The sequence below is a fragment of the Sinohyriopsis cumingii genome, chromosome 7 (assembly GCF_028554795.1).
Source record: "Sinohyriopsis cumingii isolate HCF-2022 chromosome 7, ASM2855479v2, whole genome shotgun sequence".
In the NCBI taxonomy this organism is placed as follows: Eukaryota; Metazoa; Mollusca; class Bivalvia; order Unionida; family Unionidae; genus Sinohyriopsis; species Sinohyriopsis cumingii.
The window spans coordinates 76119104-76140928 of record NC_142967.1 but is presented as its reverse complement, the minus strand read 5'-3'; the positions used below and the strand labels follow the sequence as shown (position 1 = coordinate 76140928).

At 37.6% G+C, this 21825-nt stretch overlaps 2 protein-coding genes across 6 annotated transcripts in view; both read right to left on the bottom strand.

Moving 5' to 3' along the window:
• Positions 1–21825, bottom strand: part of LOC149795543 (uncharacterized) — a 231708-nt gene that overhangs the window by 23949 nt on the left and 185934 nt on the right. The window lies entirely within an intron of this gene.
• Positions 1–21825, bottom strand: part of LOC149795547 (prominin-1-like) — a 93045-nt gene that overhangs the window by 4749 nt on the left and 66471 nt on the right. For 3 of the 5 annotated variants that reach the window (XR_016422342.1, XM_089965358.1, XM_089965357.1), the window contains exons 19-24: positions 10412–10465; positions 9600–9671; positions 8896–8964; positions 6052–6144; positions 5581–5705; positions 5263–5295 (exon numbers count right to left, since the gene is read on the bottom strand). Coding sequence is in view for 4 of the 5 variants with exons in the window: in XM_089965358.1 (XP_089821484.1) it covers positions 5263–5295; positions 5581–5705; positions 6052–6144; positions 8896–8964; positions 9600–9671; positions 10412–10465 (446 nt within the window). In the remaining variant the exon portion in view is untranslated. The remainder of the gene's footprint in view (positions 1–5262; positions 5296–5580; positions 5706–6051; positions 6145–8895; positions 8965–9599; positions 9672–10411; positions 10466–21825) is intronic. The other 2 variants (XM_089965359.1, XM_089965360.1) reach the window with 1 other exon arrangement.

The following is a 21825-nucleotide window of genomic DNA, read 5'->3' as shown; positions in this document are numbered from 1 at the left end:
CTCTGCTTATTCCACATAATGGTAGGAATGTAATTTGTAACGTCATCCAAAACGTCCCGATATGAAGAAAATACACAGTTTTACCTCATATTATAACCTCCACATAAATTATTAAATATAAATGTGTATACGTGGCAGAGTTAGTTGTCGCACTTTCTGCAGTACTCAAATCAGTTTGTAAACAATACAAATATATTGATATGATAACAAACACAGACACCGGAGAATCTTAATCTTCTGTAAATAAGAGATGAATTACTCAAAGTTTGGAAATCCTAAAGTTTGCCGTAAGGTTAAAACGTGCCTTTCTGGAAGAGTTTAGGATCTTAATACTGAGTTTTAAACTCTGATGTCTGCGAATATTGTCATGAATATGTTATTCTTGTAAACCAATCAAATAACGGGATTTTAAAATCTGAATTTACGAAAAACATTGAAAATGATTAGTGAAACTGTAGTCACGACACAAAAAGTGTGATAAGAACAAACTTTGAATATCAAAATATTTAATGAATAAATATATCAAATTTAGATAAGATCACATTTCCTTTATGTGGCTCATCATTACATCTGAATTACTAGTACATTTACATGTGTTTGTGCCTGAAGAAACTTACATATTCTTGAATTGATAAAATATGTAGGCATCTTACCATTGCAGATAGAAATGTAGTTTGAAGTTTCTTTCCACAATGTTTGTTACAGTAGTACAAACTGATTTACAATTTCGTACTCAGTTTTCCATGATATTTGAAGCAAGACGCAGTTGTATTTTGTTGGTTTTGTTTTCTGGTTTTGTGGTGATTTTTAGCGAGTGGAGGTGTTGCTCGTTTGCTTGCTTATTTTTTATGAGTTGGCCTTTTTAGTCGAGCCCTGACATTTTAAGTATTCATTAATTTTGATGCTTCATATATGGACCTGCCTCTGGTAAAGCTTATTTCATTTTGTCCAACACATTATAATGTCTCGAGTTCCGATAAGCTAATTACAGAAGTATTTTAAAGAGACCAATTATTTCCACTTGACGCCAGGGTACCATAACTAAAAACAGAATTGCGCCAGTTCTGTCTGGCGCAATAGCCATGAGATATATAGAATCTATGTTGGGGTTCGGACCAAGACAAGGAAATCTCAGTCAAGGGTTTATATTATTTGTCTCCCCACGAGGCTTGGGATTTCCTTGTCTCGGTCCAAACTCCATCGTAGATTATTTTTCTCACCCAATATTTTATTGTAAAGAAAAGTACAATGTTTATGTGCGGCGCATAAATATAAGTATGTTAATGAGGGCTGTGGTGTGACCGTTGGGTCCGAAGTACACAGTTTATACACGTGAGCAAAGAAAAATAACAACATAAAACGTCGCATAATAATGATGTATTATCATATTTAATATATGGATCTTATATGAAATTGACAATAAATAGTTATTATTTATTACAAGAAACTGTTTTTTTTTTTTCTTCATCAGTTTCAATTTCGAAAAGTTATATTGTAAACAATAAAACGATATTGGCTACTCAGCTCTACTTTAGTTATACTTAGTACAAGCTGTAACGAAGAGTAGCATCTTGCTTTATTATTCATGGGTAATTAGAGATCTGTGTCACTATCGTATGTAACTATTCTTTTCTTTGGGGGAGGTGAAACTGTGTGTGACATACTTGTGTTGTCCTTAATATTGATTGTAAAATTACCCCCCGTGTATAATATAGCCTCCAAAAACGGACCATAGCGGATAATCATGTGCTAAACTTTCAAGTTCACGGATTCTTTGAAGATTTATTTTTCTGTACTGGAAATATGTCAAGTGCTACAGTGAAATTTGCTAATGGACTAATGTGCTGACGGATAAATGATTCATTCAGGCTGGTAAGTGTATTTTTGTCATTAAATATTTTAGGTATATTTTTGATTCAACCCGGGCACAATGGAGATGCTTAACAAATTAGAAACAAACATGTTTTATATAACACTTTTCTGACTGTCACTAAGTTTTCCGTAGTTGTTAAGAGAGTTGGGAGGCTATGAAGTGTATAGGTCTATAGTCTATATGTATCGATCAGTGTTTTCTATTATATTGTTCATTTCACACAGCATTGAGAATTTTATCCAGTCTGTAGCACAGTCATTTTCAGGTCAGAGTCATTTAATGTAGCTAACAGCATATGTTTTGTTTCACACTAAGTATTTAAAACCAGTTAGGTAGCTTTAGCTACATTTAATGACGCTGATTTAAAATTGTACTGAGCTAGGCCTGCATATAGGATAAAATTGACCATGCTGTGTGGAACGAACAAGCATAATACCAAAAAGCTCGACATCATATGCGTTTGTCTTTGTCTCTCTCGAAATGTTTTTGTATGGTGTGTTCTCAAAGATGGATTTAACTTAAGTTACTATGTTTTTGTTATATATTTGTTGCCGTTGTTGTTGTTGTTTGATTTTAGTACAACTACGTCAGGCACAGCAGAAGACAACAAGGCTTTCTTTTATAAATGTAGTTCTGAGCGCATGGACACCTTGACTTAGACGACTGGTCTGAGATGACTAGACTGAGACAAGAAAAGTAAGATTAGCAAAACAAGTAGATTTCTCTTTCGCATGGGTGAGAAAATGTCATATGAACTAAACATCGTTTGGCCTTCCCCAGAGGGTACTGTTCTCCTATAGTGTTTTGCCTTGTGAAATATAGAGCACGAGGAGAAGGTGCTATACCACATCAAACGTTACTACAGGCGAGCAGCCGCTTCGCAAGAAGGCAAACAATATATATTATAAACTCATTTATTTTTTATCCGTTAACTTTACATTGTCAGAATTATGCTGAATATTTCCATACTGCATGACACGTATGTCTAAGATAGTATCATGTGTTACGAACTACTTTTGGTTGTAAACAAACAATGTACGCTTATGTAGCACACTCCGGAGCTTGATTCATTAGATTTGTCAGTGGATGAACTAGCTGTTTTGGATCATTTGAAAGAAGAAAGGAATAAGATAACATTGTGGACAAGTTCACTGAGTCAAAAAAGAAATTTTCAACCAAGCAAACGATGAACGCGATATCCACAATGTCCAGAACAGACGTGAAACTCGCAGTAGTGAAATACAATTCTAATAATTTAAACAGTTATTTAAAAATGTCCATAATTATCTGGAAATCGAATGGTTCAGACTATCATTCGTGCTCCCAAGTGTCCCTTAAAATGACACAAATATATTTTAAGGCTAGGAGATCTCCCGCCTGTCTCAGAGACGTCCCATTTTACAAGCCAGTCAAAACACAAGCTTCGAGGGGACAATGCAACTGAAAAGGGCGGGCTTTGGAAGAAAACCAATAGCCTAACAGCCAGATAAGCCTAGACGATGACAAACTCTTATTTCCGCTGGCGAAATGGGCTGTCACACCGCTGCTGCAATCTTTGTATTTATAGAAACAATAAAAGTCCTACATGTCATGTAAATAGCCGGGGGCCCTCCAACAAGGACCATTTCAGTGACAGGACATAAAATTGTATGTCGTCTTTAACTGGTAATAACAAATGCAATACATGTACACACATTTAATGCATCTTGGATTTACTTAAAATGTACTTTCTTAGTTATTTCTGCTAATCAAACTTACGTGGGTTCCAAAACATTAATCCACACCGCGAAACTGTACTGCAATTTCGACTACATTTTCAACAGAAATCATACTTTCTTTATTGCACTCAAAACGAAACGAATATGCTATTCATCAGTAGACAATATCTATTTCTGCGTCTTTTTAAGAATTTGAATTAAAATAATTCATTTTTTTCTTCACTTTGATTCCATACATTCAATTACAGAACAAAAACACAATTGCAACTGCATCAGGGCCAGTCCATGTACATTGTACGGAATCGACTCATCTAATAAATCTAGTCCATCATAAAAAGAAAAATAGAATTTAGTTGAATCGAAATAAAAACATAATTCCTCTATTCCAGACCAACTGCAAAAGTTGTTTCCATACGCATTTATTGATAATATAACTCTAAATTTCAATTATAAGAGGACCGAAAAGACATTTTTTTTTACAAGAGTGATAGCACACGACCAAGTTCAAAGGTCACTGAGCGCTTTAATACTGTTTTTGTGTATTGTTGAACCTACAGATGTGTATTTATTTTGGAATCCAGCATAAATTCAATTACATTGTTTCTTTAATGAGTTCTCTTTATTTACTGGTTACTATATTTGTATGGGAAAAACTAACTCGTTTTTTTTTGTCTTCTTCTTAAAATATTAGACTCTTAAAGTCGGGCATTATTTCTTTTTGAAAAAAAAACTGGTTCATATTTTCTTGTAATAATGCAGTACCTCTAAATATTAGAATATAAAAGAGATAATGACATATTGGCTATGATATGAACTAAAACGAGATTTGCATCCACAGGATCATGCTGTATAAGATAAAATATTAAAATAGTCTAAGCCAAAATAAATGTATGTAATGAGTATTGTAGCTCCTCTTAAAAATGAAATATGATTTTCTGTTTAAAAAATGCAAGAAGAAAACTGAGCGCAGGTTTTAAGTCAAATATAATATTAAATATACTACGTATTACGATAAGGATTGGATGGAGTCATGCATACTTGTCAATCAAGGCAAAGCATGAAATTAAATGAGATAAGAAAGGATTGATATACATTGAATTAGATCATGATATATATTTTAATAGCCGTGAATTTTATATATATATATATATATATATATATATATATATATATATATATATATATATATATATATATATATAAAGAATTATAAATATACACCATACAGAACGGAAAGTGCTATCCCTGGATTCTTTAGAAGAATGCTTAATAATAGTAGGCAGAGTTATTATTTGATGCAAATAATATTATCATACAGGTTAGATAATTCTTAACTAATACTCAACGGAGATTCGAACCCAGGTCCACGGGTAAACGGCACGTAGCGCCTTGCCTGCACACACGAGCCCATATTCCCTCACGACTCAGCACACATTTCCAAAAATGATGCTATTCAATCGGTGTTATATGCACTCGTGCATAGCAGACACACTCGCATGACGACTTTTTAATACATTCTCATCTATTCACAAAATCATTCCGGATTCCTATGAAAGAAATCAACCTGTATGATAGTATTATATATATATATATATATATATATATATATATATATATATATATATATATATATATATATATATATATATATATATATATATTCCACAGTACCATAGTATTGTTTCCATCGTCCCAAATGTAAATCTAAAAGTAAACACGAAAATAGGATTCATACCATTATGAATTATGTAGCAAAATGGAATTGCTATGCCACGTGTTTTCTTCAACGTTGATCAATATTTTAACAGATGTTGCTAGCGTCCCAAGAATGACCTATATTACTAAATTACAGACTTAAAGTGTAAGTTCCTTTTTAATTTCTTTAAAGCATTTCTCATATTTAAGAACATCAATCATTATCCATCTAAACCTTATATGAATTGGTTTTACATTACGGCAACCTCACCTCCGGCAGTTATTCATACTTACGAGTGCGAGTCATCAAGTGGCCCGACAGAGTTCATTCTCCGAAAGTACTTCTCAAGTTTAACAGCCAATATAATTCCAGGCACGAAGAAAAATAGGCACCATCCCATGGAAAACCAGAAACCATTCTGGAAAGGCATAACATGAGTTATGGAAAATAAAATAATCGTACAACAACTTGTATGTAAATATTATAGAGGATTGATCGAAAGGTTTAATTCTTCTTTCTTGTCTTTAAGAAACTTGGAATTTTGCATATTTATAGCATTCAAATGCATGTTTTGGATATTTAAAAGAATGAGATCGAACCTTTAGTAGTAGATACACCAACTGATATACCGTTACACGCTAAAAGCCCTAAAATCAGTACTTTAATAATAAGTATAAATCCCATGTACACTTTACTCAGAGTATAAGCTTAAATATTGTAAAAACATAATTATAACAAACGTAACAAATCTTCATCTTACTTACAAAAGCATCGATAGTGTACTTGCAGATAGACACGATAAATATAGAGTTGTACATGTTCCAGAGAGGAGTGCATTTGCCCAGTTTGTTTTCTAACTGAAAACAAGAAAGTTAAATTTCATTTTACTGGCAGGATTCAATGATGCAAATTTTCAAATTTTAAATATCACATTCACGTGACTGCATGAATTTCGAGTGTGAACAACATAACTAAGAGTGATAAATGTTACACTTTTTTCCTGAATTAATGACTTCCGAGACACGCGTCATTACTAACAATACACTTTGGAAATATCACTTCATACAACTTCTCCAAAGCAAGCATATTCTAGAATTATCATTTCTCAGATGAATGAGAAAGAAATAATTCAGAAGAGATTAATTTAGAATTAAAAAAAAAGAAACGAAATGAATTAGAAATAGAGGATAGACTTTATGCTTAGGCGAGGAGGCTGAGAAAAAAGAGCATCCAGAACACACACACACACACACACACACACACACACACACACACATTAAAATGTGGCCGAGTGATCTAAAGCGCTCTCTGTTACGGATCACTGCCATCCTACCTCTGTCTGCGCGGGTTCGAGTCGCGGATTCAGCCAATGTGGGTATGTGAGAAAGCTTGACAGTAGCTTCTCGTGGGTCGGTGGTTCTTCCTGGGGTTTTCCCGGGTTCTTCCTCCATCATTAATACTGGCCGCCATGTATAGCCTATCGTGTCTGAAAAATGGCGTTACACCCTACAACAGCAACATATTAAAATACGATTATCTTTTCCGACGTTAATACAATTTATATTGTATCGTAATATTTGACCAAGTGGCAAAATCACAAGTACAAATATCATAGGTCGTATCATAAGATGAAATATATTTATGCGGAAAACGATATATTTTATTTATTACACACCAAACGTTCTTCTGAATTCATGATTTTAAGATTAAATGCACATTTCAACAGACAACCCCTGCCATTCTTGATGTAAATTCGAATAGCGATTTGCAAGAACGGTATGTTTAGGATCATATATATTGCAATAAATTACACTTTTTACATTATGTGAACTACTTTACCCTATCTGATGCGATTCTATGCACCGGATAAATACATCAGGCAAAGTACAACCTTTGCTCCACGATTTGGTTTTATCTGCATATTTACACCATGCCAGATTTACATTGTTGTTTAGGTGGTAAAAGAGACATAACTTAGTAACGAGCAAACGCGGTGAGTCCAATGTCTTCGGCCAAAAATAATTCCCTCGCTAGAAAGATAATGCAGTTTTTTATTACTCAAATTAACATGTTCGTTTTCTTGCTGCTGGATATATTTTTTCATCTTTAAAATTTGTTATGTACATCTATCAATATTATGTATATTATCATTCATAATTATTCTTTGAAAGGGTCAATTACTCAATGACATTTGTAATGCTAATATCATATGAGAGTATGTTCGCACTGTAAGATGAGTCATTATCAAGTGCGTCGATTAATTCATAAAGTTCCAATTGTTAAATATACTTTAAGTGCAAACAAACATCACGTGATCCGACAGGGAAGTGAGTTCTAGGGAAAGGCCAAACTGACCTGATTTATGACTTTTAGTCGGTATTAGAACAGATGGTCTGTGATTTCGAAATGCCACGACGATTTATTTAAGCCCATATTGTGTGCACTCTAATGCGTATCGGAATTCTATATAAGAAACTTTATTCGTAGAATTAGGTATTCATAGTTTTACTATCCGTCTGAGAAGAGTTATATTGAGAGGATCGATTCACTTAATATAAACATTTCTTGGAATTACAGGGCTATAAGATTCAATTACAGACTAGTTGGATATGTAATAGCTGTACGGAATTACTGTGAATTCATCTCTAAAGTCTATTTAGATATACAGCTGACACAGGATTACTGTAAATTCATTTAAAGACATTTTGGGATTATAAGAAAGCAATTCTTCCATATTGTTGATACATCATTACAACACAAACTCTCATTTGGATTACCCTGGGAGATCATTTGGAAACTCTAAACTTTTGGAATTGATAGAACATTTACGACTAGGAATTAATTCAACCCCCCTCCCCATATATATATATATATATATATATATATATATATATATATATATATATATATATATATATATATATATATATATTGAGCAGTATACGCAAACAGTAAGTCATTGAGAAAAACTTTTCCTTCATTACCTTCAGCACCATATAAAAAAGTGGAAATTTTTTCCGCGGAAAAGACATTTTCTAAATCAATTAAATTTTGACTTTATTTACAGGATTGTTCGTGTCTGTTTACACGGTCAGATATTGTGGATGAAATATACCTAATTACAACTAATAATACCATGGCATTAACAAATAAAATTAAACGAATTATAGTTTTTTTTTATATAAAATTTCAGCCTTCATGATCTACTGATGTTTAAACTTAAATGAAATATTGCTTTCATTTATATAGTGAGAAGAGTGTAAAACAGCATAATTGTTGTAGTCGTCATCATCATTAATAATAGTAATAATAATAATAATAATAATAATAGGAAACCCCAACTCTTTTGAAATAACCAGTAGATAAAAAAGAGACACATGAGCGTGTTGTTTCTTAGATGAGTTATTTTTTACAATAACTGTTAACACTAGACTTACAACTTCCATATACCCATTCTGCCATTCGTCATGAATACATAATTTGCTCAAGTATATTGAAAAGCTTCGGAATGAAACTACTTGGATTTACCTTTTTATTTATTTGGTTATTTTTTTAGTATTCCCTGCTTTACACAGAATATAGCTTTGAGCACAAACCTATATACTTACTGCATCGAAGGCAAAGTGAATATACTGGTCCACAATTCCAAAGACATCCTGGTTGAAACTGGTAATTAACTGTTAGAGGAAAAGTATATTGTATGTCTCAGATACATTATAAATATGATCAATTATTATCGTGAATACAACATAAGCAATGAAATGAAAGTCAAGAGACGAGAGTAAAATTGTAAGATTTATTTTAACTATCGGCATGGAAAATGTTGCATGGCTGCATGAAAGGTGTATCATAATGCCGGCATACATATTTATACATACAGCAAATTTATACGCATGAATATCTGCGACATTCTAACTGATCCACCAACAAACCACTGATATTCAAATCTTTATCTTACATCAGTTTCAGACAGACATATTACAAGACGGTAAAAGGAGAAGAAGCTATTCGGATAGCCTTCTTAGTATTTGCTATAATACGCGTCGAAAGTTACATACAAGGCATACATTATTGGTTATTTTCTTCCTTCACACAATTTGTATTAATGGATGCTAAAAGCTATCATCGAGCTATACATTATTATTACTTTCTTTAACAATACAATTTTAGATCCTAGCAACATATTTTGCCCCTACTCCAGACTCTATATCCACCTGTTTCATAGCACAACATTTAATCTGCGTATTGAGGAAAGAAACCTGCTATATTCTAAAGCAATATTTCATACCCCCCCCCCCCCAAAGAAACAAACCTCTGTCATCTTGGCCTTTGATAGTTGGCCCTGTGCATGTTTGATACTGCTCGTCATATCACTCTTCCAGCCCTGTAAATAGATAAATAAATACATAAATAAATAAATAAATAAGAGGCATTCTTTTAATTGCGATGTTTTAAATGTTGTGCTTGTTGTTATTGTTAAGTTTGACGCCATTTTTTTCAGCACATGATATCTTACACATGGCAGCCAGTATCAGTGGTGGAGGAAGAATCCTGGAAAACCCAAGAAAGAACCAACGACCCACAAGAAGCTACTGTCAAACTTTCTCACGTACCCACATTGACCGAGCCCGAAACTCAAACCCACACAGACAGAGGTGAGACGACAGCGATCCGTAATGGTGAGCGCTTTAGACCACTCGGGCCCCCTCTTTTATATATGATATAAATGACTAAACAACGATGGGCTGTTAAAGTCTTAATCATGATTTATATTGATTGAAGGGTAGATGCCATACAATATTTGCAATGTATAATGATTTTCAAGTAGAGGAATTTAACCTAAAGATTTCAATATGTGAAACTTTTAATAAACAACACAGAACAAGAACAAATACAAATCGAGGATATAGACGGTATGTACCACATTGATAAGTGGATATAGAGTATACTAGGGAGAAAGAACATTGTTCATCAACTCAGTACAATACTTCTTTCCTCATGTACCAGCTCTTTAATAGCATTCTAACTTGACAGAATAGATCTAAGATGCAATATTTTGCAGGAAATCGTAAACAATTTAGTATCTGAACAAAACTATACTGAGAGAAACAATGTTTCACTTACCCCAACTTCCTTTCCAAGCCTTTCTAGGTTCTTCATAGCCTCTGCCAGTTTATCCTTTTTGAAATGAAACAAAACATTAATACGGATTTAAAAAAGTAGCATTCACTTTTGTATACCAATGTCGAGTTCCTATTGTATTACATCAACAGTGAAGGGAGATGATATAGCGACAATGCTAATTAGCATTACAAAACCCCATAGGACGATATAGCGACAATGCTAATTAGCATTACAAAACCCCATAGGACGATATAGCGACAATGCTAATTAGCATTACAAAACCCCATAGGACGATATAGCGACAATATTTATAGTGACACCGGGAATTAGCATTAAAAGACACACACACCCAAACGATATAGCGAAACAATTTATAGTGACACGGGGAAATTCAGTCAAAAATATCGTGGGCCACAATAGGTACAAAATTGACCCTGGGCCACTATAGTGACAAGACAAAAGGTTGCGTTTTGTATAGGGACAATAGGAATGGAACATGTAGGGTGACGTCAAGGTACTGGACATTGGCAACAATGTTGCAAGGGTCTGGCCTGAATACGTGCTACCCTAGGTAGAGACAAATACAGTAGAGACATAAACATATATAACACATACATCAATTGATGAACATCAATATATCACACATAAATTATAAAATCGACTAAACAAAGTTTTAGGCAAGAAAGTACAGTTTTCGAGGCAAAAATAAATATAAAATCAACACAATTTTTTTAGGAAAGAGATCAAATCTTTTCAAGATGTATAAGACACCCTGAAAAGGGTCTTTTTTAACATCATTCCGTTAACATAGAGGGCATCGCGTATGTCTTCTTCTCTTCCTCAAACGTCTTGTAGAAAGGGCTCTATTCAGACAGCCTTGTCTCTCCATATAGATTCTTCTTTTCCAAACGAACGTATCGGTGATTTTGATGATTTTCCATGATGATTTGACATACATAGGTAAGTCCGTGCGGAACAGAATCGACGATACGAGGGTAAATGATTCGACGTTAGTCCACATCTTATGACGAGAACAGGTGAAGGGAATGAAGTGAACCGGGGATATTGATAGTGGAAGAGCTGATCAAAACGGATTGAGTTTCTTCACCACTCCAAATACGCGTTACAAAATTCACAGTGCGGAGTCTGTGTACCAATCGAAAGAGATCTACTTGTGACGTCACATTCCCTGTATAGGTGCGCTAGCGTCTCTGCGCAGTGAATCAATGCGACATTGTTTTGAAACCTGACAGAAACTAAGAAGACGATGAACTGGGGTTCATAAGCCGTGAAGACGAGAAGCGATGGTATAGAGGAGACCGGTTTTAATTGGGATTTAGTGGATTTTCTCTCTTATTCGCAAGACTTTGTTCCGGTACTAGCACCTTCGTCACCTTCTCCTTCCTCCTTCTTTACCATACATCGAGGATTGTAAACAGAGACGGAAAGATGAATTGGAGAAATGTTTATAGCAGCAGAAAGAAGCAGAACAAGCTTTCCTCCTTCAACAGAAATAGCGATAAGAAAAAGGGGCAAGAAGGAAACGACAGGACGAAGAAGCAGCAGAGAAGAAACAAGGTTTAGGAGAGAAGACGGACAGTGAAAGTCAAACGGTGACGGTACTCTTAGACATTTTGGAAGAGTTAAGGAGTCTTAAACAAATGTATCAGACTTTCTGAATACGACCCAAGAGAAGAAAGCCCTTCCCGAACCAAGCAGCCCAACCCTGTTCACACACCTACGACGCCTGAGATACCAGCCCTAGTGAGTTCTACCTAATCGTCGACAGGATAAAGTCTAGAAGTAGGCGTTGGCCGTGGCAAAGGCTTAAGACAGTTAAAGCTTTTTGCTTCCCGTTTACAAAAAATAAAACACCCAACGGTCCTTTTACAGGGCCACCAACCTCTCTCGAAAAGAGATACTAGGGATTGTACCAAAATCAATTAAAACTCAAAATACCTTTTTTGCACCATGATAAACGTGTGTGAATGCGTGAAATTAGGTCCTTATTCTAAAATATAAAAACCAAGGTACACGTTGTTTATTTCTGTTGTATTCTGGTACAAGTTTTACAGTCCAATTCACATAACAACACTTTAAAAAGTTCATAGACTTCTTCTTTGTCTTTGTTCACACTCTCTGTTTTTTGAACTTCTTCATTTCACAGGGTTTTCCTCTTCTTCCTCGCTTTCGTCTCGTCTTGTTTTCTTCTCCTTTTTCTCTTTCTGGACGTGTCTGGGTTTTTCCATTTTGGAGGGTACATCTCTTCTTGTACGGAACCCCTCTTTTCCTCTTACTCCTGTTGTTTCTTAGGGTAGTCTGAATATAATTGTTATTTCTCTTGACAGTGATAACAGGTATATTGACTTTTGTCTCTTCTGACATCTGTCTTGCTTTTTTGACTGTCTGGACATTCTGTAGCCCAATGCCCTTTATTCTGACAGACATAGCAAGTATATTGACTTCTATTTTGAAATGAGGGGGAGTAGTCCGTCGGCTTGTCTGAAGAAAACGTTCGTATGACACCTCGCAAAGCTCTGATCAGAAGTTTGATCTGTGTTGGCTCTTCCATCTTTCTGGTCGGCTTTAGAAAGAAATGAATACTGGAAGGGAAGAGATTGACCCTTTATATAGAGAAGACACTGGCATGACATTGATATAGATACCCATAGCTTTTAAAGCGTAGTCATTTGACGTTTGGCAGCCAAGATGAAACGATCGCTTCATTTCGTAGAGAAAGGAGAAGAAACTAAGACATATGAACGTGACCTATCGCCTCGCACAGTAGGTGAAATCTTGGCTCAAATTCGTTTCAGCAATTTAAAGATGACATGAGTAAACGATATTCCAGACACAGAGAATCTACACTAAACCAAAGTCCACCACCACTACTAAACCCTGAAAATTACTACCAAAGTCGAGAGACGGAAAAGTTAGAGCAGGGATGCCGTATGCTGTGACATCAGCGCTTCAGTACCACATCATGGGAACTTTGCTATGGCTATTTCAGCAGGACATCATGGGAACTTTGATATTATTATTACTACTACTACTACTACTACTACGCCTACCATGGAAAGTGATGCTGTGCGTATCAAATCTAACGGATGCGAAAGCGATGCCGCTCGTTAGCGTGGACTCTTTACTGGTTTTCGTGGTCGATGTCATCAATCACACGAGATGCCTTTACCACCGTAAGGATGTCATCCCAAAATGAGTACACTCCATAAGATTACACCGTAACTGCATCAAAATGAGCATGTGAAAGACGAATATTTGTTACCTGTGCGTTTGTCTGAATAGTGCGACTTTGATAGTCGATTCCAAACCTTTTGAGGACAATTGCCTAAATATCTGGGAGGACCTACACCCGAAGAATAAGCCAGAGCCGGATTTATCTACTTGGGCGAAGGGGATACAGTAAACTGCTTCAGTTGCGGTGTGTCACTTCATTAGTGGGAGCAGAAAGATTCGGCTTACCTGGAACATGTTCGATAGTCTCCGGATCGTCATTACCTACCTTTATTGAGACGACCACAGTAATCTCTGGATGCATGCTTTACAAGAGAACATTGATGGTTTGCCTTTTGAGATGAGAGAACGTATTTACTTTGTGTTTGTCAAAATAAAAGTTCAACGCAAGGAACGATTGCATCCGTTACGTCACCAATGTTGGAATCACTGGTACTGGAATGGTATAAGACGACTGATTAATTTGAAAACGTTCCATTGGTCAGACACTGTTGGACTGGACGTAGGCCAGAAGACTTTGGTGGCTTCTCATCCAGCTATTTACAAAGGGACCATACTACATCGAATTTCACCGGAAGATTTTAAGGATTACTAAATTCTTTTACGCTATCAAATTTTGTCTGTAGAGGAAAATTATGTGTGGTGTTTGACGTGTGAACTTGTGACTAAACAATTTGGATACGATCAGTTTTGTGCAAAAGAACACTTATTACTTCAAACAAAAAGAGGTATAAAATAGGACTACCATCCCACGACATTTATCACATGTGATACAGCGATTGTCGTGGAAGGAAATCAATGACAGTATTCAAACTGAAAAGGATTACCATCTGTTTTCACGAACACTGAGTCCGATGAATTTGGGTCGTCGTGTAGTGTGTGTGTCTTAGTGATTTGTGTTCTGGGATTTCGTTTACCAGCCGATTCTTTGTGGGCTCTGTACGATTTGTACAGTGAGATACCGCAAACAAACACCATGAAAGTGGTACTATTAAATGTACACGAGAGACTCATTTTGTTAAAGCCTTGCGCTTTTATCTGGATACTTCTCGACCTCTGTGGGAAAAAAAGATTCGTCAACGTTTAGGTACCAAAGATGTGTACGACGATGTGTGTGTAGCTTGTGACTTAAACCCTCACTGGACAGATGTACGTGACTGGAAACGTTGTAGTTTTGAGGCTTGGACAAAAAAGTGGCAAATTATACCCGAAAGTTCTGATCCTGACTTCCGACGTCCAGAGAAAAAAGTAATTTTTAAACCTGTGTTAGTTACAGTGTCAGAAAAAGAAGAACCCATCACTTATGAAAACGACTCTCTTCAGGACAGGACGCCACAACTTCGTCAAAACAAATGTTGTACAGAGACTGGCTGAAATTCCAGTTTGATAATTGTGATGTGTATTTTAATGATGTACGTAACCATTTGACTTTTATGTATTTTTGGCCTTCGCTTTGTTCTTATTTTAAACAAATCAATAAACGTGTCCTGCAAAAAGTATACAAACTCTTGTCTTGTTTATGTTTGTGTCAAAAGTGACATTCCCTGCACTATGGCTACTTCTACTGTCTCTGTTCCTTCTTCCTCCACTTTCAAAGTCATCGACAAAAACTTAGATCTGCCAGTTAGGAATCCTTGTATCTTCGCCATCCCTTTAACATATTCATTGCCGAATTTGACTGAACATAAACATCATTTGGTCGATCGTCCACCTCAATGTATCGTGTGGTGTTACAAAGAGTGGCAATCTGCAAACAGTCTCTTGCGAGAAAGTCAAGCCGATTAAATCGTTTTTGTGGAAGGCATTCTTGGCGAAGACGACGGGATCGTGTCTGACCCCAGTCAAACCTATCTGGTCATCTTCGACGACATGATGTTAGGAGAAGACGAATAAGAAATTAAACTGTGGTTTACACGCAAATTTCGTCATTGTAATGCCAATGTGATTTACATCACTCAAAGTTAGTTTCAACAAATTAAGGCCCATCGCACCATTAGTTTCAATGCCCATTACGTGGTCTTGCGTAAAATCCCTAGATATAAATCCCAAGTGCAAGTCTTAGCCAAACAAGTAGGAACGTCTTGGCTGACCAATGCGTACGACAATGCCAATCAAACTCCACATGCCTATTTACTCGTGGATTTAAAACCCACGACCCCTGCTATTTTGAGAGAAACAAGGTAGCTTTGACGCAACTGGCTGATCCACGCATCGACACTCAAAACAAAAAGCAAATTATTTTGGAACCTGGAGGTAGCGGTTCTCTAGGAGGCGTAATTGTTCGCTCCCTCATAAAATGGGATCCCAATGCCCCAAAGTCCTCCCTAAGAAAACTGTCACTCCCCAACATACGCAGAAGAAGAAAAAGAACACCGGAGTCAAGACCAGGTCACAGCTTCGTAAATAAGAAAAGTCCACAGAAAAAGAAAAAGGAAAGCCCACAGAAAAGACCACAGAAGACCACAGAAATCCGCTTCTATCCGCACCAGAAACACTGCGGACGCAACTTTACATTCGCAAACCACGACCTTTAGCGAGGATGACTGCGTCTCCAGTAGTCTCAGGTTCGTCCACTTCTCCATTCTTGGTGATGCCAGCCAAGCCCGACTGGACACACTTTCTTTCTAATTTGATGAAACAATAGAAATCCGCGTCTCCAAGAACTTCTCCTCCAGCGGTGACACCCTCCGCCTCTTTAGCTGCAGTTACAGCTGCTCACAAAGTATCTGCCCCAAAATCAAAGCCCAAGAGATATCGGGCATATTACAGAGTTGACTTGATTCATCCAAGCAAGAACTGTCCCGGATTGGTCCTTTCTAAACCCCCTTCACGACGCGTGATGGCTGTCATCAAGTTGATACGATGTAAAGAAAATCAGTGGCAACGCATTCCAGTATAAAAAGACCTGTGGTAAGTGACTGGATGAGTGCCTTTTACCTCCTGAACGCCAACAGATATCCCCTCAAAGAAGTGCACCGCTTGTCCAGAAAGGAAACGAAAAAAAACCAAAGGACAGACTCGTCGTTGGACCCCGCATCGGAACAAACGCTTAGCCAAGCACTAGCGTCTACCCCAGAAAAGGCCCCATCGTCCAAAGAAAAAGAGGAGCAATCAAAGGGGATGATTAGATTTTCTCTTTATGGTGATAATGCAATGATCCATAAGGTCGTCAAACAGAATGGCTACACAACCACCCAACTAATCCTAAAACACTACTACAAAACATATATAAAAGGGTGTGTGCCAAGTCATCGACGTCAGTGTTTTTTATGTGTGCTCTGGTACAAACAAAGATGTCCTATCAAAGAAGTGCACACCATTACCATCGTCGTTTTTCTGTCCAAAAAGGAAAAGGATAAAGAAAAGGACAGTCTTTTCGTTTGACCTATCATCCGAAGAAAAAAACGCTTAGCCGCCAAGCATCGATGTCTACCCCTGAAAAGACACAGTCGCTCAAAGAAAAACAGGAGCAAACAAATGGGAGGATTTTTTAGTGATTTTGGAAAACAGTCGTCACCTTTATGACAAAGCGATGACCAAAATAATAATCGATAAAATGGCGTGTGCTAATTCATCTACGTCAGTTTTATCTTGTGTGTGTCCCAGAACAAACAAACAAAGATGTCACCCCCAAGCCATTCCTCTTCTACTCCAAAGGAAAGATTAGGAAAAGAGAACCTCCTTGATTAGCCAAACATTGGGACGTGTTGCCCGTCCTGTCCAAAGCCCCTCCATCCATACAAAAACAAATGATTCAAACCGCCTCCAAATACGTCATCGATACCGTGTGCAAATGTTGTCTAAATGTCTTGAAAGGCACGATACCATTGTCTTTACATCAGAAGGAATATATATCCAAGAATCGACACTTTCTTCTCCACATGGTCCAGAAGAAAATACCCATTTGTCAAAGAATAAAATGTTGGTACAACGCGTAGGATTTTTGCACCAGTTGTTAGCACCTATACTCAAAGCCACAGTGTTACCAGTGATTACTGGACTCATGGGGGCTGCTGATCTACAAGGAATGTGTAAAGAAATATGTAGGATAAAGTAAATAAAAGGGCTCTCTAGGGTCAAAAGATCTCAAACGTAAGGCTTGGAATCGAATGGAAGGACGAAATCTGACTTTATTACAAACGATGGATGGAATTCCATCGTTAGCAAGAACAACGGACCCCGCATTTACCTCCCAATCCTCATTTGACAGAGATGTCCCAGTTACAACACGAATTGCAATCGCTGATGGATCAGACGAAACAGCTCTACCTATTCTGAAAGATTTTAGGACCTTAATTAAAACTCCATCACCCATCCACGTGACCAAGATAGAAACAAAAAGAAGAAGAAGAGTTTCAAACTCCACCGGAAAAGTACGCAAGTTAACAACACCAACTACATCCAGAATTGGTTGGATTAAAATGATGATGGTCACCCCTTTTTACATAGAAAAGAAAAGGAAGGTCAAGAAAGACGTTAAACAAGAACATTAACCCTGTTCAGACCTCCTCCTCCTCCTCGAAACCTCTCCCTCATCGGACACGCAAAGCATTACAATCCAAACAATACCACAGGAAGCAAGAGCAACATCAGTGAAGAGTTAGTGGCTTAATTAAAATGAATGGATAAGGTGTTAGCCAGCATTTACTACGATCCATCCCATCCTGCAGGTTACGGAGGAGTTCGGAAATTGTATCGTGCTGCCAAAAACTCGACTGAAAAGTGTCCGTTTACCTCAAGTGCAACAATGGTAACAAGAACAAGCCACGTACACTTTACACAAGCCCATTCGACGAAATTTTCCTGAAGTCGTACCCGAGTGGATGGTATCGATCATCAATGACAAGCTGATTTAGCCGATGTCTCTAATTTTCCACCTACAAACGTGGCTACAAATATTTATTTTGTGTCATCAATGTCTTTTTACGTTTGCTTGGGTCATGTCATTGACTTCCAAATCGAGCACTGAGTTAGTGCCGGCCCTCAAACTGGTTTTAAACAAAGCGGTCTTCACCCTATTTGATGGCAAACCGACAAAAGGCACCGAATTTCTGAGCAAAGCTTTCAAGAAAAGAAGGGATAAAAAGTGACATTCATTTTTTTTCACCACCGAAAATCCCGAAACCAAAGCCAGCATTATGGAATGTTTTCGACCCACCTTGAAAGAATGCATGTGGAAATATTTTAAGCATCAACACACTCTGATGTACATCGACATCTTACTGCACTTTGTCCAAGCTTACAATCAATCTTATCATTGAAGCATACGATTTTCCCCCAAGAAGTGACTCCCGACAACGAAGTGGCTCTTTTGGGGCACCTCTTTGGTACGTACCCGACGGTGAGAGTTCCCAAGAAAGGTTGAGTGTTGGCAGCAGGAGACTGGGTGTGCATTGGCAAAACGAAACGCACGTTCGGCAAAGGCGACTTACCCAACTGGACAACTGATATGTTTCGTGTCACTGGACGAGTGCGTGGCCGTCATCCTGCCGTCTATAAATTGGAAGACATGAACGGGGAAGTGTTTTACTTGCCCGAGTTACAACGTGTAACCAAAAAAGAAGACGAAGTGTACGACATCGAAAGCATTCTCAAACGAAGAACCCGAAAAGTGGGAAAACGACGTGTCAAGGAAGTCAAAGTACGTTGGAAAGGATATCTTCCCGGTTTCGATCCTTGGGTCAACGCTTCGCAAGTCATCGACTATAAAAAGAAGTGACCATCATGCCCTTCAAAACAGTCCCAACCGTTATCACTGCAGCTACCACACCGTCACACCCAATTGTTATCTGCAAGATATACAAAATCGACCTTTGTGGGTTTCATCTGGACGACGTGTGCTTAAAAATCTGTGTGATGTATCGTATCATCTGTGTTGACATTGTTCATTTGAGTTTTCGACATGGAAACAAACATTTGTGGACCATTTTACTGAGCAGTTGCATCAGTTACCTTCTTCCCAATCCTTCCCTGAAATACTCCTCTAACGGTAACAACGGGATCATTGCACCCAACTTCTGTAACTCTTCCAACTGTCACCACCCCAACAACAATCCTCTTCTAGACACTCATCTAACTTCGGGTTACCCTTCGGATAACATAACGCTAGAATTATATTCAACCTACTTTACTCAATGTTACCCAGTGACAGTTCTACGGATGTGTTTCCCAACAACACTTTGTGCTGTTTCACGGCCAAATTACATCAGGCCATCCAATTGGAGCACTTTGCCTATTGAGAAAGTATTCTGGTCGAAATGATTCACCCTGCACAAACGCAAAACATCACTGAAAAGCAATGCACTTTCCATGTCGAAATCCTGAACGAACAATTGCAGCAAGAGATGACTAAAATTGGGTTTTCAGGTCGCTTATATCCAGTGCATCATTCCTCATCTATACTGTGAAAATTCCACCAGGCTATTATTTTAGCGGTCAACATTTGGTGGACACGAACGCTGACAGGTTCGATGAAGCGTTTGACAAAGCCCTGCTTAGAGCAAAAACAAGTGTTAAGATAAAGTGGCTTGTCGCCTAGTGATGAAATTTCAGGATACAGAAACGTTGGCGATCAGGTTTAATGGTACTTTGTTTGAAATTGTGGGTGACATCCACATATGGCAACAGATAATCTGATCCCGAAAATCAACAGCAATATGGATTTTTACAAGGCTTTGGGATCCCTAATAGACCTTAAAGATGTAGTAAATTTGATTTTTGTGTACTTTGATGTGGTGGAGTACAACGTGGTTAGACACTCCTCCGAACTGTTACTGCATGTCATTCATTTAAAAGTGGATTCTGCCACGACTAATGACGAGGAAGGTGGAAACACCTATTACGTTCACCGCGAAGTTGTAAATCCTCACTATTTACCCGTCAGTAAGTCGTATTTTGACACTGTCAACATTGCTGTAAAAGGAGATATGGGACAAAATATTCCATCCTTCAAAGGGAAAGTTATGGTGAAACTCTATTTTCGAAAACGATTTTCTAGCACCTTGTAAGCCATGTATCCAGTGTACCAAGTCACTCGACAACAAGGACATGACTTCGGAAATAAGCTGAAATCGGCGTTTCGTTCTTGGACCCTCTGTTAAAACCGATGGTGACACAATGATTGCCCGCCTTGAAAGATGCCGCGTTGACTCAAGACAAAGAATATCTCCATAATGGTATCATCGACAAACAAAACCCCAAAGAAGACTTCTTGAGATCAGTCAAAAATTTCTTGATACAAACGGGTAAAGACATGTTTGTCCTCGAGAAACTCCTATAAATGCCCTTGACACTACCGATTCAAGCTTTCCTGCTTCCATGATGCCACAGCAAGGACATGGCAGAAAGAGACGACAAAGACACCCATCTAGAGACCTTCACACACCCAGAGCTAGAAAGACAAAAAAAGAAGAAACGTCCGAGACTTATACGTGTTTGATTATTAAATCACAAACAGAGAAAAAGATTGATGCACCGAGAGTCTTGCGCCTGCTCCAAGTCGGAACTGGATCTGTTTGCCATACCGCCAACCATGATGACGTTGCAAGAATCACAATGGGTAGAATTTCATCCCGTCTCCTCTCTCAAGGACTAAGGATCAACTCCCATCATAAATTTGAAAGTGAAAGTGATCGAGATTACGCCGAATGGTCCCGATATAAAGGACAAATATAAAGTAGCCCCTATCAACAATTTCATACATTCCTTGTTCAGTCGATTGGATTTGTACTTGAACAACGAACTGGTCAGTATCAGCATGGATAAGTACCCTTACCGATCGTACCTGGAAAATCTCTTGACGTACGGAAAAGAGGCCAAGAACACTTATCTGGATGCTTGTGTGGTAAGGAAACCTGACACGGCAGGCAAATTCCATGACACCGATTTGATTACGGATAAAGAACCAAATCACAATGTGGGATTCAACGTCCGCCGAAACAAAATCAAATGACCCAACAAAATTTTAGAACTGGCTGATCGTTAGACATGTGGCTGCAAGAAAAGTATTTGCTGAATGGATTAAATGGCATCCTGATACTGAATCGTAGCGGTACCGCTTTCCATTTGATAGATGAGACTGCCTATAAGAAAACAGTCATCCAAGAAGCCAGACTCTGCGTACGACGCGTGGAAGTGTTACCTAAAGTGGGAAACGACATCAG